This window comes from Sorex fumeus, unplaced genomic scaffold (genome assembly GCF_029834395.1).
Source record: "Sorex fumeus unplaced genomic scaffold, SorFum_2.1 ptg000009l, whole genome shotgun sequence".
NCBI classification, from domain to species: domain Eukaryota; kingdom Metazoa; phylum Chordata; class Mammalia; order Eulipotyphla; family Soricidae; genus Sorex; species Sorex fumeus.
In genome coordinates, this window is record NW_026606066.1 from 19000958 (window position 1) to 19018013 (window position 17056).

Consider the following 17056-nt stretch of genomic DNA (forward strand, 5'->3'; position numbering starts at 1 on the left):
TTTGGGTATAAAAATTCATCATTGGTTCGGGATTCTATTAGTATACATCTATGAGTAGATTCCTCATTGGACTATCTTCTATGCTATTTTATTCTTTTCTCTTTAGTTTTTTCTGGCCTACTCTCTAAACGGCTTCACATAATTCCCTGCAAGTGTTATAGCCTCTGGATTCACGTCAAGACTTCGCTCTTTTTTGAGCTCATTGGGAATAGAAAGTTGGTTTTTTTTTTCATGGAGAAAGTGCATTTCATCTGATTCTAAAGTCACATGCTATTTTTTTTAATTCCCACTTGATCTTATTCTCGTTTTCACTTTAGATTAGGAACTAGCCTATAAAACGAATTCCTTGTATAATGAAATAGCTAAGAATGACATACCATTCTGACTAACCTCAAGAACTATAAATGGCATTTGACTGTTCTTCACTAAGCTTTAGTATACAATCTTCAACAAATTACATGTATGGCTTTAAGTCAGTGCTTTGTTAAAAAAAATATTAAGCCAAAATGGATGCCTACCACATCATATCTGTCAATGTTGTTATACATAGCAGTGTTGTCAGATTTTAAGAGAAATCTTAAGCATGCATTATTATGTGTGTGTACATGTGTTTGATGTCCTTTACTGATAACACAAAACTAAAGCAAAATTTTATTTTATTTTATTTTGCTTTTTTGGGTCACACCCGGCGATGCACAGGGGTTACTCCTGGCTCTGCACTCCTGGCAGTGCTCAGGGGACCATATAGGATGCTGGGAATCAAACCCAGGTTGGCCGTGTGCAAGGCAAATGCTCTACCCGCTGTGCTATCTCTCCAGCCCCTAAAGCAAAATTTTAAACAGTAGTATATGAGTCGACCCAAATATGTCTGTAGGCTTGATGCCTTACAGTCAGATATTGATATCTTTTGAGTAGAAGCAAAGAATAAGTTCTCCCTTAGAGATGAATTTATACAACTGTTTGCATCTAGACCTTTGCAGGGTAGAATAGAGGAGGCAAGGTCACTATAAGAGACTAAACTTAGAAGGTTCCTGGGGGGGGTCTGATCACCAGGTGTGCATGTACCACCGTCTTAACTTCAGACATAAGGAGAAACTAAAAGGAGAAGACCTATGACTCAAATAGTTTTTATCCTTATAGCTTCAGTCAATCCCACAGGTATTATATATTATATAATAAATATTATAATCAGTTGATTTTTGTTAGATAATATATTGAGGCTCAGTTTTTATTAGGTACTTGCAATGTAATATCATTAAAAATTATTCTATGTCAATTTCTACACCTAAAGGGATGAGATGATAAAAGTATTAACCACAGGGTATGCTTTTCCTTTTCTTTCTCTTTGAGAAAGAAGTGAAATATGAGTACCTTTAATAAATTCCAAGATGGCATAAAAATACACAAATTAAGATATTAAAATGGGTGGATGCCAAAGTGACTGAACAGGAAGAAACTGACAGCATCCTCCTGTGATGAATGTAAAATATACACCAAAATTTAGATTAACGACAAAAATCTTCCTAAAGCACAGACAAAGAAGGAACAGAATGAGAATTCCCAAACAACAGAGGAAAAATTCCTAGAAATCAAAGAAAAATATTTGAAAACAATTTCTGAAAAAACAAACCAGTAACAAATTATACTCACTGATAAAATAAACAAACTTTTCCTCATAGAAAAGACATAAGGCCTCGATATCCACTCTGACCCGTATTATTAAGTATAGCATTAGAAGTCCTAACCACAACAAATAGATTGGGAAAAAAAAAAGTCCAAATTGCAAAAAAAGGTTAATCTATCATTATTTGCAGATATAATTACTTTAGGAAACCCTAAAGATCCAATCTTAAAACTATTAGAAACAATAAATTAGTGCAGAGAATTGGTAAGCTACAAAATCAATATTAAAAAATCTGTTATTTTTCTTTAAGCAAATAATGAATAAGAAGAGAAAAAATGAGGAGCTGGAGTGATAGCACAGAGGGTAAGGCATTTGCCTTGCACTCGGCCGACCTGGGTTCGATTCCCAGCATTCCATATGGTACCCTGAGCACTGCCAGGAATAGCCCATGAGCATTGCCAGGTGTGACCCAAAAAGAAAAAAAAAAGAAGAGAAAAAATGAGAATAAATAACCTCACTTTCAATTGCATTTTTAAAAATAATTGGGTATCTTGGAATCAACTCAACAGAAGGTGATTTTAAAAAATTATGCACCAAACACTATAAGCTACTATCAAAAATAAATAGAAAATATAGAAAAATGAAAAAATATCACATGTTCATAGATTGGAAGAATTAACATTTCGGACATAATACCTAAAGCATTATACAAGTTTAATGAAATTGACCTATAACATTCCAATTTCGTTCCTGAAGGGAAAATAATAAATAGTATTAATATTTGTAGGTATGTGAAAGCTCAAACGCCCATGAAGAGTTAAAACAATCCTGAGATGAAAGAAAATTGGAGGCCTCAAATCCCCCAATTTCAAACTATACTATAAAATTATAGTAATAAAAAATTATTAGAATAAATACTAGAATTTCGAGCTAATGGAATACAACTGAGATTCCAAAAGTAAACTCTAAAATGGGTGGGTAGGGGCTGGAGCGATAGCACAGCGGGTAGGGCATTTGCCTTACATGCGGACGACCCGGGTTCGATTCCTAGCATCCCATATGGTCCCCTGAGCACCGCCAGGAGCAATTCCTGAGTGCGCGAGCCAGAAGTAACCCCTGTGCATTGCCGGGTGTGACCCGAAAAGCAAAATAAATAAATAAATAAATAAATAATAAAATAAAATGAGAGGGCAGTTAATTTATGACGAAGGAGCTGGGCACATTAAGTGGAGAAAAGAATGTCTATTCCACAAATACTCTGGGAAATGGTTAGCTCACATCCCCCAAATAAAAAAAATAATAAATAATTGTAAATAATAATTATCATAAAAAGAAAAATAAACTGGAGTCTATCTTTTGCCATGCACAAAAATTGATTCCAAATGGATAAAAGATCTTGATATTAGACCAGAATCCACAAAATACATCAAGGAATACACAGCAGAATAATACTGACGTTAGAGGTGTGTTCAATGGTTCGATTCCATTGGCAAAGTAAATGAAAGAAAAAATAAGCAGAGAGGACTACCTCAGACTGAAAACTTTGCTCACTGAAAAACACATAATGTTTAAATTAAAGGCATCAAACAGATTGGGAAAAAATATTTTTACACCATACATTCGACAAACTGCTAATATTTAAGATATACAAACCACTCAGAAAACTCAAATGGGAGAGGGGAAAAACAAACACTCCCTCAATGAAGTTGTGCAAATGACCAGTAAGAATAAAAAAAAAAGTTTTTGTCATCGTTTCTCATGAAGTAAAATAAAACAACACTGAGATATCACATCACACTAGCAAAATGGCTTATATCAAAAAGCCTGGAAACACTCAGTGCTGGGGGTAGCACTGTAGCACTGTCCTCCCATTATTCATCGATTTGCTCGAGTGGGCACCAGTAATGTCTCCATTGTGAGACTTGATACTGTTTTTGGCATATCAAATACGCCATTGGGAGCTTGTCAGGCTCTACTGTGCGGGTAGGACACTCTTGGTAGCTTGTCGGGCTCTCCGAGAGGGACAGAGGAATCAAACCCAGGTTGGCCACATGCAAGGCAAACACCCTGCCCACTGTGCTGAAGTTAAAAAATAGAAACCCACAAAAAAAAAAAGAAAAGAAAAAAGAAACCCTTACTGTAGTGGGAATATAAACTCGTTCAACCTCCTTAGAAAACAGTATGGAAACCTCTTCATAAAATTAAAAATAGAACTACTATATTAATCAATGAGTCCACTCCTTGGCAGTTCTTCCAAGGACACAAAAGCACAGATGTATCTTTTTTTAAATATATGCCTATCTATGTTCATTGTGGTACTACTTACAACAGTAAAGATCTGGGGGAAAGTGTGCAATGACTGATAAGAGGATAAAGATGTGGTCTACATACACACTGAAATACTAATTAGCTACTAAAAAGTGAGATTTTTCCTCATTAATAGAAGTGGAGGAGATCATATAACAAAATAAATCAGGAGTAGAAAGACAAATACTGGATTATTTTAGTCATTAATGGTAGAAAAGGAAACAAGGTAAGAGAAATGAGTACCTTAGACTCTAATGAAAGGAGTGAGTTTATAACATAATATGAATCTAACACCCAAGGACGGTAGACATAAGGGCCAGGATTATTGCCCATAGTTGGAAGACTGCCTCATGAGCTGGAGGAGAAGGCAGCTGGAATAAAGAAGGGATCATTAAGTCAATGATGGTTGGAGGAATCGTTCGGGATGGGAGATGTGTGCTGAAAGTAGATAAAGGACCAAATGTGATAGCCTCTCAGTATCTATATTGCAAACCATAATTTCCAAAAGGAGAAAGAAAGAAAGAAAGAAAGAAAGAAAGAAAGAAAGAAAGAAAGAAAGAAAGAAAGAAAGAAAGAGAGAGAGAGAGAGAGAAAGAGAGAGAGAGAGTATGGGGGAAATAGTCTGCCATAGAGGCAGGGGGAGGGTTAAGAAGGTGGGTGGGAGGGATACTGGGGACATTGGTGGTGGAAAATGTGTACTGGTGGAGGGATGGGTGTTCGATTATTGTATGACTGAAACTCAAACATGAAAGCTTTGTAACTATATCTCACAGTGATTAAAAATAAAAACACACATTTAAAAAAAAGAAGTGAGTTTACCAACTGTGGAAGTGGTGGGAGTGGTACTTTGAACTGTGATGGAGCATGGCATTTTGTTCATAGTGTGTAGTGGTAACATTTTAATAGATAATAGGTACATAAATAAATAAGTAGAAAGATAAATAGATATAGACACATGTACCCTTTAAAAATCAATGGTATCTCAAAAATTAAAAAATATTAAAATTTTGTGTCATCTTGTTTTTAAATAGCTACATTTACAAGTTCTTGTGTATTTAAAAACACTGACAAAGTTCACATTCAAAGGTACTACTTAGTACCTTTCTTTCTCCCTAAACCTCATATTCAGAAAACACAGCCTTTAGCATGCTCTTATTTGATACTTAGTTATCACACTTCCAAAATACATTCTGATTCCATCCATTATACTCAATATGCATGTCATAAACTAGGTCAATCCCCAAAGAATAGACTCCCAACTTTAAAATGATCTTTAAGTGGATCTTTAATATAAGTGGATCATGTCATTATCTTCCCAAAGTCTTTGAGGCTTAATTTTGCCTTTAAATATCAAACTGTTTTTTGATATTTAGAGCTACTAAAAGGTCCTTTTTTTTATCTAGTGCCAGGCTCAGCTTCTCGATATCATCTAAATCTCTTCTTACATACTACAGTCTTGCTATATTCCATGTCTTATCATAGGTTATTTTATATTCTTGGGAAAAAACACTAATGTCAAAAATAACAAGTGAATATAATGACTAACCACATCATAATAACCAAAAATATCTGTAGTGAAGACAGACTGACCAGGCATGGATTTGAAATCACAAATTCCTCTATGATCCTTATGTCATTTCAAAGAAAGAGGAGTACAAATATTTTTAAAGAATAAATGATAAAATGGAAGAATAGCTGTTTTTAAATGATCCACAAGACAATCAAGGAAAGAGTACATTTTTTAAAATAAATACATTTCTGCATTCCATAATTAACATCCATCTTCACTACAGGTCTAAAATACCTCATGCTTTTTCCAGTACATTGTGACACTGTCAAAAGAATATTTCCCTCTATGGTACTAATGAGTCATCTGTAATTTTAAGAACATGAGAAAGGAGAAGTTTTCTGCAACAAAGAGTGGGTGAAGAATTTGAATGTATAGCCAACTAGTGCAAAGTCAACTCAAGTTATGAAAGGAAACTGTGGGGGGGAAAAACCCACATGGGAGGAAAAAATTATGTCCACAAGCTTGCCTTGCCACACAGCTAAATAAATAAATAAAGTTACCTATAATGAGATTATGTTTAAAAGAGCTAACAGGGCATTGAAATTTCTGGTTGTACTCTGGTAACACTTTTATTTTATTCCTTAGCTCCTACTTGAACTTCTTAAGGCTTAAAACATCTGAGGGTCTGGAAATGCACTAATATTTCTATGTCTCAGGAATTCCCATGAGATAGTTGTTACTCTTACTTTGGTTACTCTTACACTGGTTATGGATGAAACTACTTTAATAATTTTAATAAGATTTTTGAATACTATATCACTTTTACTTTTATAAATGGGGCAAAGGAAATGAAAATGTGTGGATGTAAAACCATCTGAAAATATGCATCAGCAATGACATTCCATAAGTTCACTGACATCGTCTTTGTAGAAGAACAAAGGAAGTTTTAGTCTCTAAAATTAGCATCATTTTTATTCGCATAAATGTCCAATATATATGCAACTAAAATGAAGAATAGACTCTGATTAGGTTCATTTTTCTGTTGAAGCTTGTTTATACTCTCTACATTATTAAAAATAAAGGCTTTGTACATAGATACAATTGACACATTAATTATTGCACTTTAATATAAACTTAGGGAACTATTGGCCTCACTGATATTTGCATGTATTGACTCACTCAGCAATAAATTCAATATTCCCAGTATCTATAATAGTGGGAAATCTTGTCCTGAGAAGCATATTCCCTAGTGACATTTCTACCATTAGATTTTGAGGTATGCCAAGTGTACTGTATTCTTACTGCATTGTTTTAATATTACCCTGCCAATCTCAGATATCCAAGACACTGAGATAAGCGTTGTCTGCAAATATCAAAAGACTCATTACTTTATAAAAATTTAAGATTCATTTAAACATCTGAACTTTAACTAGATCATAGTAATTTGGAACATAAGGCTATTTCTCAATACCAAATCAAATTCACTGTCACTGTCACTGTCCTTCCGTTGTTCATCAATTTGCTCAAGAGGGCCCAGTAACATTGTGAGACTTGTTACTGTGTTTGGCATATCGAATATGTCATGGGTAGCTTGCCAGGCTTTGCCGTGTGGGCGAGATACTCTCGGTAGCTTGCCGGGCTCTCCAAATCAAATTATAAAAGAAAATTTAAAATTAGAAAACAGCATATAAGCAAAGTATAGAAAGTTTTAAAACATGAAAATGCTAAACAAGGAAATTTCAAGACTGAAGCTAAATAATGTGTCCTAATTATGCCAAGGTGGTTTATAAGAATTCAATCCTGAAAGTTTCATTTGTGTTGCTTTTGAATTAGTTACTCAAAGACTTGCTTGATGTCATTCCACTGTGGATGCAGTGAATGTAACTTACTTTGGGGAAAACTCTTTTCTGATAACAATATTTCTCTTATCAGCTTGCTCTACTTGCACACTGTGATTTGTTCCAAAGGGTCAAAATGTTTTTCAATCTGCACATAATGTGCATTTGAAGATAAGGATAGAAGATGTTAAACGTAAGTCTGAATGTGAACTACAAAGTTTGAAAGTGTTACATCAGCACAAGATTCGGGCCAGCATATTATTCCTTTAGAGTTGGTACTTCACACTTAATGACTAACATGCATTAATTTGGTCCTTCTTCAAACTGTTACTGTATTGTTTCATAAATAAGGATTTAGCTATAAGCTAGGATATTAGATGTGATTTGTTTGATGAAGGGGTAGTTTTAAATAATTTGATGAAGGGGTAGTTTGAAATAGTGATTACGAGAGTTGTAAAAATTGGGTGTCTGGGCATAGCAAAATGTCTGCTGATGATAGTCACTAACCCATGAGGAGATGAGCTAGGTTATGTAAACTGGATATATAAACTGAATATGTCCAACGGCTTTTAATAAAAAATAGGCTTTACAGTGTGAGTCAATTTCAGTCTAATACATACCAAAGTCATAATATATTAAGTATTTTTAAATAACTTCAGTGTTTGAACAACTTCATTATTTGTGCTTTTATTTTCATTATGCAATAGATCATTCATATTTTGCTTACTTTGGGGCTTAGCTTTTCAGGTTATTAAGTTAAACTGACTTCCATTGAACTAATTTAATTACTAAGTGCAAATTTTCTCAACCTAAATAGTTACCAAATGAATAGTCTACCAAATTTTGCCAACTGAGATTTGACAATGTCAAGTTTAAAAAAAAGAGCTAAAATAAGAGAAATTTATGAAAAAAAAGACTTATCTCTTCTTTTTTCTGTAAAAAGGAATAAAAAGTTGAGTGTAGGGGCTGGAGCGATAGCACAGTGGGTAGGGCGTTTCCCTTGCATGCAGCAGATCCAGGTTCAATTCCCAGCATCCCAAATGGTCCCCTGAACACCACCAGGAGTAATTCCTGAGTGCAGAGCCAGGAGTAACCCCTGAGCATCGCCAGGTATGACCCAAAAAGCAAAAAAAAAAAAAAGGTGAGTTTATATTATTCTCAAACTGACAATATACTGAAAGTTAAGTAAGTAAAGGTAAAGTAAAGGCCCTCCCGTTGATCGTCGATTTGCTCAAGCGGGCCCAGTAACGTCTCCATTGGAGACTTTGTTGTTACTGTGTCTGGCATATCGAATACTCTCGGTAGCTTGCCGGGCTCTCTGAGAGGGGCGGAGAAATTGAACTCGGGTCGGCCATGTTGGCCGCTTGTAAGGCGAACGCCCTACCGCTGTGCTATCGCTCCAGCCCATAAAGATGCTATAAATGAACAAGTTTCAAATTTAATCTGAACTCAATATAACATTTTTTTTACTTTTTTCCCCCCACTGCTCTTTCCCATGGTTCAGTGAAAGTGGTCGTAACAAAAGCTCAGGTGCTTAATATTATCTATTCATTTCAAGTATGGGTATAGAAAAGGTAATTATCCTGGAGCTGGAGTTATACAGCAGGTAGGGCAAATGCCTTGCACAGTTGACCCAGGTTCAATCCCCAGCATCCCATAAGATCCACAGAGTCTGCCAGGAGTAACCCCCTCTGAATACTGCAGGGTATGGCCCAAAAGACAAAAGAAAAAAAAAGAAAAGAAAAGAAAAGAAAAGGTAACCATTCGACTACTGTTTAAATAGTTATTATTATTTTTAGCATGCTTTACAAGTTGGAAATTCTTGAGGTATTTCCAGGAGAAATAATTAGTTTTGAAATTATATAACTTGTGATGATATTTGAATTTTCAAAACCACAAACCATACAATAAATCCAATATATGGGAGAATATTTTAATTCATTATGTTATCAGCCTACAACATTTATTTTTAGGTGTCTAAAATGGTGCTTTTGGGAAAATTCCATCTGTTATGAATGATCAAATTATTTCTCATGTATATGCATAAAATAGATGTGAATGTGTTTTCTTTCTTAAGCAGATAGACTTTTAAAAGTGTTGGTATCGTGACAAACAAAGGTATGTAGCAGGAAATTAGCAGGAAAATATGCCTGATAAAACAATCACTCACTTTTTTGTTGACATAGTAGGGGTCCAGGTCCTCCAGTGGCTCTGACACCATCCCTGGAGGTATGTCTCCATAGATAAAAGGAAGATTCTTTCCAGCTTCCAAGTCACTATTTGGCTTTGGGCCATTTTCGTCATCATCTTTTTTGTCTGGTTTGGGATTCTTTGCCTTTTCCTCTGCAATGCGTCTTTCAATAGCTGCAAGAGATTCTCTAGTGAAGAAGTTGAAGCTGTCAGGTCCTGGTGGTACAAGCACTGTTTGCTCCATCTTGTCATCCTGCACATTTTAATTACCATTTACTCTGCATATGAAATTCCTGAAAGAAAAAAAAGAAGAGGATGTGGGAATTTCAAAAAAATTAAGAAAGACATTTTTAATATCTAAAATCATTTACAATGAGACATGAAGTAGATGATTGAAATTTGTTTTAATTAAATTAAAATGTAAGTGCCACATACACATTCTTTTTGCACTAAGATATTTTAACATAATACCTACACTTTTAAACACATTTTTTAAATGTAAAAGACAATTACTCTTAAATATAGGCACAATGTTGTATAGCAGGTCTTATTCATCTTGCATAACTGAAAGTTTATGCCAATCAAATAGTAACTCCCATTTCCCTGCCTCTGGGATCTGGCTATTATCATTCTGCTTTCAGTTTCTACAGGTTTAGTTTAACACACACGCTCTTATTACTTGCCCTATTTTTTATATAGTGCTTTGCCTGTTCAGTAAATGTGTCACAAGTTAAAACCTGGTTCAAGAATAATCTTAATTAAACTACAGTAAGCAAAATATCACCATGTCCCTAATTGGCTGTTTACTCTTTGAGTCACCCAGAAGATGAGGTCCTATCTCTATGGAGACAATGGTTATCTCTTTAAGAGGATAAACTGGGAAGAGATTTGTCTCTGTAAAAATGTAATATATATCCTTCTAATCTTTGCAAGTGGCTGCCGGTCAGGTTAGTTTTAACAGCATGCTGCAGGCAGCTTTAAAGAGTTAGTGCTGGCCTTTCCATTTGTCTTAGTTAAACCCAATTCAAATGATTGCCACATGTCGTATGTACGAGCATCAATGGTATAGACCACACAGATAGTCATGCTTCCTTGTTGGTCTTCATCAGTACTTCCAGGCTGAACTGTCATAGCAATAGTCATCCGAGAGTTGGCTTGCTTGGACATATACAGGAAAAAATGGTAACATTAGGATATTGCCATTGTATAACTGAAAAATCAGAGAAAAAAGAAACCTGAAGGAAATGACTAGATTGAGTTCAGGTGGGAGAAGAGAGCTTTCGGTATCAAGATAGGAAGATTCTTCTACCCCAGGAGAAAACAAAACAGAACAAAACAGGAAGAGGATAGAGTGCTATAAGTTTAATTTCTTTTCTGATATTCTTGCTGAGTCTATAGTTCAATAGTGTTAAACATAACGCTAATCATTAAAAAGACCTAAGGCAAAATTCCTAACTCTTTATAGCAGAGTCAGACCTGATCTAATGCCAGAGTTAAATCCCAAATGTATTGTTTTAAGGCATATTTAATATAAGCTCAAATTTCACTGATATTACGGAGCCAAAACTTCCCAGAGCCTAAGCTACCACTGACCATGAGCTTTATTTGGATACTGTATTAACTCATTAAGGTCAGCAAAGTACAATACAGTTAACTACAGCTCAATCTTTGTACGTGAAGGGCAAAAATAAAATTACAGTGATAATGAGGATAACTTCATTTTTAATGAAGAAGATTCCCACTGCTGAGACATTTTTGAAGTGTCCCCTTCCCCCATGAACAATTTAATATAAGGGGAAATAAAACAGAATTTTTATCCTCAGTCTATTTTTTGTTTTGTTTTATTTTGGGACCACAGCAGGCAGTGCTCAGGGTTTACTCCTGGCTCTGCATTCAGGAATCACTCCTGGCTAATTCAGGGGACCATATGGGATGCCTGTGATGGAAGGTCGGCTACACTTGAGGCAAATGCCTCACAGCCACTATACTGTTGATCTGGCCTTTCAATGGTCTATTGAATGAACTAACAAACCTTTCTGCTGTTCTTGGCTTTTGCATGCAGTTTAAACTCTGCAAGAATATAAAAACTGAACCACTATGTTGAAAGCAGTGGGAAAAGAATGTTTTGTCTTAAAACCTTTTTTCCCATAATAGGAAAACACTGCCATATATTTGGAAATAAAAGTTTAGGAATAACAAATAGGCTACTTTTCCTAATAAGCGATGACATAGATATATGAATGATTTTATTTTTTAACTAATTAGGCACTTCATGAAAAATATACAAATGGCATAAATTTGAAATACTGTGGAGCTGAAGATATTATAGTGATTAGGGCTTTTACCTTGCACATAGACAAGCCAGGTTTGATTTCTGGCATGCCAGATGGTTCCGTAAGCACACCAGGAGTGATCCCTGAATAAAGAGCCAGGAGTAAGCCCTAGGCATCACTGGGTGTGGCCCATAAACAAAAAACAGACAAACAAACAAAAAATGAGAGCTGAGGAGATAGTACAGCAGGGAGGGCACTTGCCTTGCATGTGGCCTACATGGGTCCGATCCCTACCATTCCATATGGTTTCCGGTACACCACTGTCAGGAGATATTCCTGAGCACAGAACCAGGAATAAGTCCTAAGCATCACTGGGTGTGACTCAAACCAAAAACAGAATTTTTTTTTTAATCAAAACATTGAAAACAGCACAAATTCTTCTCCCTACTGTATACTCTAGTGTTTAATTTTTCTTTTCAGAAGTAACCACTACCATATTTGACTCACTGTGAAATACACAATTACAAAGCTGTTTATGATTGGGTTTCAATTATACTATGTTTCAATACCATCCCTCCACCAGTGTATATTTCCCACCGTCAATGACCCCAGTTTCCCTCCTACCACCCCTCTCAGCCTGTATCTATTGCAGGTACTTTGATCTCTCTCTCTCTCTCTCTCTCTCTCTCTCTCTCTCTCTCTCTCTCTCTCCCCCCCTCCCCTCCCTCATTTCTTTTGGGCATTATGGTTTTCAATACAGATAGTGAGATGTTATCATGTTTGTTCCTTTATCTACTTTCAGCATGCAATTCTTGTCTAGAGTTCTTTCCAGTGATCACTGTATCATATTTCAAATGATACAGTGATCATATCATTGTATCATGGCTTCACTGATTGCTTCCTATATCGATTGTATTGGATAGAAATTAAATGTAGTCACCCACAAAAATTAAGAAAACTTATACAAAAATTGGTTTAAACTTTATATGAAAAACTATACAAGCAAAAATAACCAGCAATATGTTAAGGGGAACTTTGGTTTCAAAATTCTCCTTATGGTAATTACCGGGCAAAAGGCTGTTTAAAATTTCCAAATGATGAATTTACCCTCATTTTAATTGATACTTACTTTGTGTAGCATAACCCAATTTGTATTATTGTTTGCTTAGAATTTGTAGATATTTTTATTCTAATACAAGCTTTCTTTAATTATTATTATTTTTAAAAATAAATCTTTAAGAACATAAGAAAGAAGTTTTTCTTTGTTATACAGCAATAGATTTATGGGGTGGGGAGGGCACATGCCTTGCACCTGGTCCTCTCAGGTTTGGTCTAGGGCATCACATGTGATCCCTCATATCAACTGCTGGTTGTGGCCCACAAATGTTTATATTTAAAAAATAAAACAACAGTGATTTAATGTATGTAAATCAATTAAATTTCAATTTTTAAATTTGTGTTTGCCTTGCACGCAGCCAGCCTGGCCGAGCCAGGTTCATTCTTCCGCCTCTCTCAGAGATCCTGGCAAGATACTAAAAGTATTCCGCCTGCACGGCAGAGCCTGGAAAACTACCCAATATGAAGTACTCAATATGCCAAAAACAGTAACAACAAGTCTCACAATGGAGACATTACTGGGCCCGCTCGAGCAAATGATGAACAGTGGGAGGACGGTGCAGTGCTATCTCCAGTTATTGTTAATTTGCTTGGCTATGAATTGAAGGGTGATTACATGTATATTTTAAGGTGTTTATATTTTTTAACTTTGGAAAAGTTATATTATTTTATTTTTAATTTTTTTAATTCAATCACAGTGAGATATACAGTTACAAATTGGTCATGATTGGGTTTCAGAAAAAAACAGGGGCCAGAAGGACTGGTTGATGGTTGGAAGCTTGCCACAAGTATGTGGGAGCCAAAGGGCAGTTAGGATGACTGGTATGACAATAATAGTTAGAAATTATCACTATGGACAAAAACTAAGTGTTTAAAGTAGGTAAGGGGATAAACATAATAACTTGTCTGTATCTGTATGTGACCCATCGTGCCAGAAATGAGAGAGGGAGGGTGGGGAAAGAGGGAGGGAGAGAGAGAAGATAAAGGGGAGGGCAGATGGGAGCAAAGGGAAACAGGACACTATGGAAAATGTACATTAATGAAGGGACATATATTGGAACATTATAAAGTATTTATATTTACTCATTTAGTTGTGATTTTGATTGTACAAATTTTATTTATTTTATTTATTTATTTTTTTTTGCTTTTTGGGTCACACCCGGCAATGCTCAGGGGTTACTCCTGGCTGTCCACTCAGGAATTACTCTTGGCAGTGCTCAGGGGACCATATGGGATGCTGGGATTTGAACCCAGGTTGGCTGCGTGCAAGGCAAATGCCCTACCCGCTGTGCTATCGCTCCAGTCCCAACTGTATGAATTTTAATGATATATTATTTAGTGTGTAGATGCTGCTATGATCAGATCCCTGGAGTGAATTGAGCTATTTACCACTATAAATAGTACTCATCTCACTTTACTTTCTTTTTTCTCTCAGAAAAAAAACCTTGTCTGATTTAAATCTTGTTCTCTCATTTGTATTCATCTGGTATGTCTTTGCCAGTTGATTTGGTTCCATCCTGTTCTATTCGCTGACCTTTTTTACTTCCCTTAATATATGTATGGTTGGATTTCATATGTAGGTATATATTAAACATATGTGATCAGTCCTTTGGCCAATTGATGCTTTTCATAAGGAGTACCACATTAGAGATCATTGTCCATGAAACTGTGTGGACAAAAAAGAAATAATTACTAAACTCTTTCTTATTCTCCAAAATCATTGCATTTGAGAAAATTCCCTGAAATAAACACACCAAGCAGCAATCTTTGATCAGTGGGTGTGAATTCCAACTGTTTCAAGAAGTAAACAATCAGTAAAGTATTCTACACTAAAGAAAATGATTACTTCAAATGTATTATAATTATAAATTAGTTCAGACATTAGAATTGCATTTATATGTTAGCAATTTAACCCATATTATAATGATATCACACTGAGGCTAATGAAAGTGTTTCTTAATCTCTTAAGTAGACCCTATATTAAATACAATCTGAGAATAAGCCTTATTTTACTTAAGTTATAAGGATAAGACATATTTTTTTTATTTTATTGAATCACCATGAGATAGTTACAAGCTTTCATGTTTGGGTTACAATCACACAATGATCAAACACCCATCCCTCCACAGTGCACATTCCCCACCACCAATATCCCTGGTATACCCTCCCTTTCCCACCCTCCCCCTGCCTCCATGGCAGACAATATTTCCCATACTCTCTCTCTATTTTTGAGCATTATGGTTTGCAATACAGACCCTGAGAGATTATCATGTTTTATCTACTTCCAGCACACATCTCCCATCTTGACCGGTTCCTCAAGCCATCATTTTCTTAGAGATCACATCCCTTCTCTATTCCAGCTGCCTTCTCCCCTTTGCTCATGAGGCAGGCTTCCAGCTATGGAGCAATCTTCCTGTCCCGTGTATCTACTATCCTTAGGAGTCAGCCTCATGTTATGTTGTTTTATACTCCACAAATGGTGCAGTTCTTCTATGTCTGTGCCTCTCTTTCTGACTCATTTCCTTTCTGGAAAACAATATGGACAGTCCTTCAAAAACTAGACATTGAGCTTCCATATGACCCCACAATACCAATTCTGGGAATATATGCTGAAAATATGTATATTGTCTGCCATAGAGGAAGGGTGAGGACTGGGATGTAGGGAGGGAAGGGCAGGGATATTAGGGACATTGGTGGTGGAAAATGTGCACTGGTGGAGGGATGATTATTATATGGCTGAATCTCAAACATGAAAGCTTTGTAAGTATCTCATGTTGATACAATAAAAATTGTTTTAAAAACTAATGTGGAGTTCATGTCCAATTCAATCAGCTTAATCAATGGCCGAACAAATAGCAGTACTCCTACATTATTAATTTGAAAAAAAAAAGGGTAAGAAAAGTAAGACTTCTACTCATCCACTTGCTCACATACCAAATTCTGCAGGATGGATATGTCCTTCCCAACATTCTCCCTTCTGAAATCCGACACACCATCTCATCGGTAAAGAAATAAAGAGCACCTGGCCCAGACAAGGTCAGACCTGAACACCTGAAGAACCTACTGTCAGTATTCATCAATACACTGGCTCGGCTCTTCACATGCTACCTGTCTGAATGCAAGGTTCCATCCCAATGGAAAACCAGCAGGACTGTACTACTATGCAAGAAGGGAGACATCCACGACATTGGTAACTATCGCCCAATCTGCCTATTGTCTGTCATCTACAAACTGTTCACTCGAGTCATCCTGAATAGGATTAGCAGAACACTAGATGAAGGACAACCATGTGAACAAGCCAGATTCCGAAAAGGATTCAGTACCATCGACCATATCCATACGATTACTAAGCTCATTGAGGTTTCTCGGGAGTTCAAGATGCCGCTCTGTCTAACGTTCATTGATTTAAAGAAGGCCTTTGATTCTGTTGAGATGGAAGCAGTCATGGAAGCCATGACCGTACAAACTCAATACATCAGGATCCTTCGTGAGCTCTATTGCGGATTCACTACCAGGATCTCACCATTCTACAAAGAAGTGATCGTTGATGTTCAAGAGAGGGATTCGTCAGGATGATACTATTTCACCGAAAATCTTCAGTGCCACCCTTGAGAACGTCAAGTGATGACTGGAATGGGAAGATAACACCAAACATCAGCCAAGCGGCACAAATGCTTACCGACTTCGACCATGAGTGTGGAAAGGTCAGATTACAGCTGAATCCCACAAAGACAATGTTCATGAGAAACAGTCTTGTTCCTGACGTTCCATTCGCTCGCAATGGAACGACATCTCTGAATGCAACGGTTATGTGTACCTTGGTTAAGAAGTCAACATGACGAATGACTTGGCAGCTGAGTTGTGCAGGAGGAAGAGAGCAGCTTGGAACGCCTTCAAGAGCATTGAAGAAATAGCTAAGAGGACAAAGAACCTCCAGCTCTGAGCACATCTCTTTGATTCCACTGTTCTTCCTGCATTAACATACACCTCGGAGACTTGGACCCTACAAAAACAGGATGAGAGCACTATTCAGGTCTCTCAAAGAGGAATCGAAAGAGCTATGCTTGGAGTATCACGCTTCACTCAAATGAGAGAAAGAATCCGGAGTTCTGATCTCCTTCAAAACTCAAGAATCAGGGACGCTGTCTCATTTGCCAAGGCATCGAAAATCAGATTGGCTGAACACGTAATGAGATTT

General features: G+C 36.4%; 1 protein-coding gene across 2 annotated transcripts in view; it reads right to left on the reverse strand.

Moving 5' to 3' along the window:
* Positions 1-17056, reverse strand: part of SCN1A (sodium voltage-gated channel alpha subunit 1) — a 142805-nt gene that overhangs the window by 73947 nt on the left and 51802 nt on the right. The window contains exon 2 of one of the 2 annotated variants that reach the window (XM_056110249.1): positions 9450-9762. In XM_056110249.1, coding sequence (XP_055966224.1) covers positions 9450-9713 — 264 coding nt within the window. In that variant the 5' untranslated portion in view covers positions 9714-9762. Of the gene's footprint in view, positions 1-9449; positions 9763-17056 lie in introns of those variants that run through there. The other variant, XM_056110250.1, reaches the window with a different exon arrangement.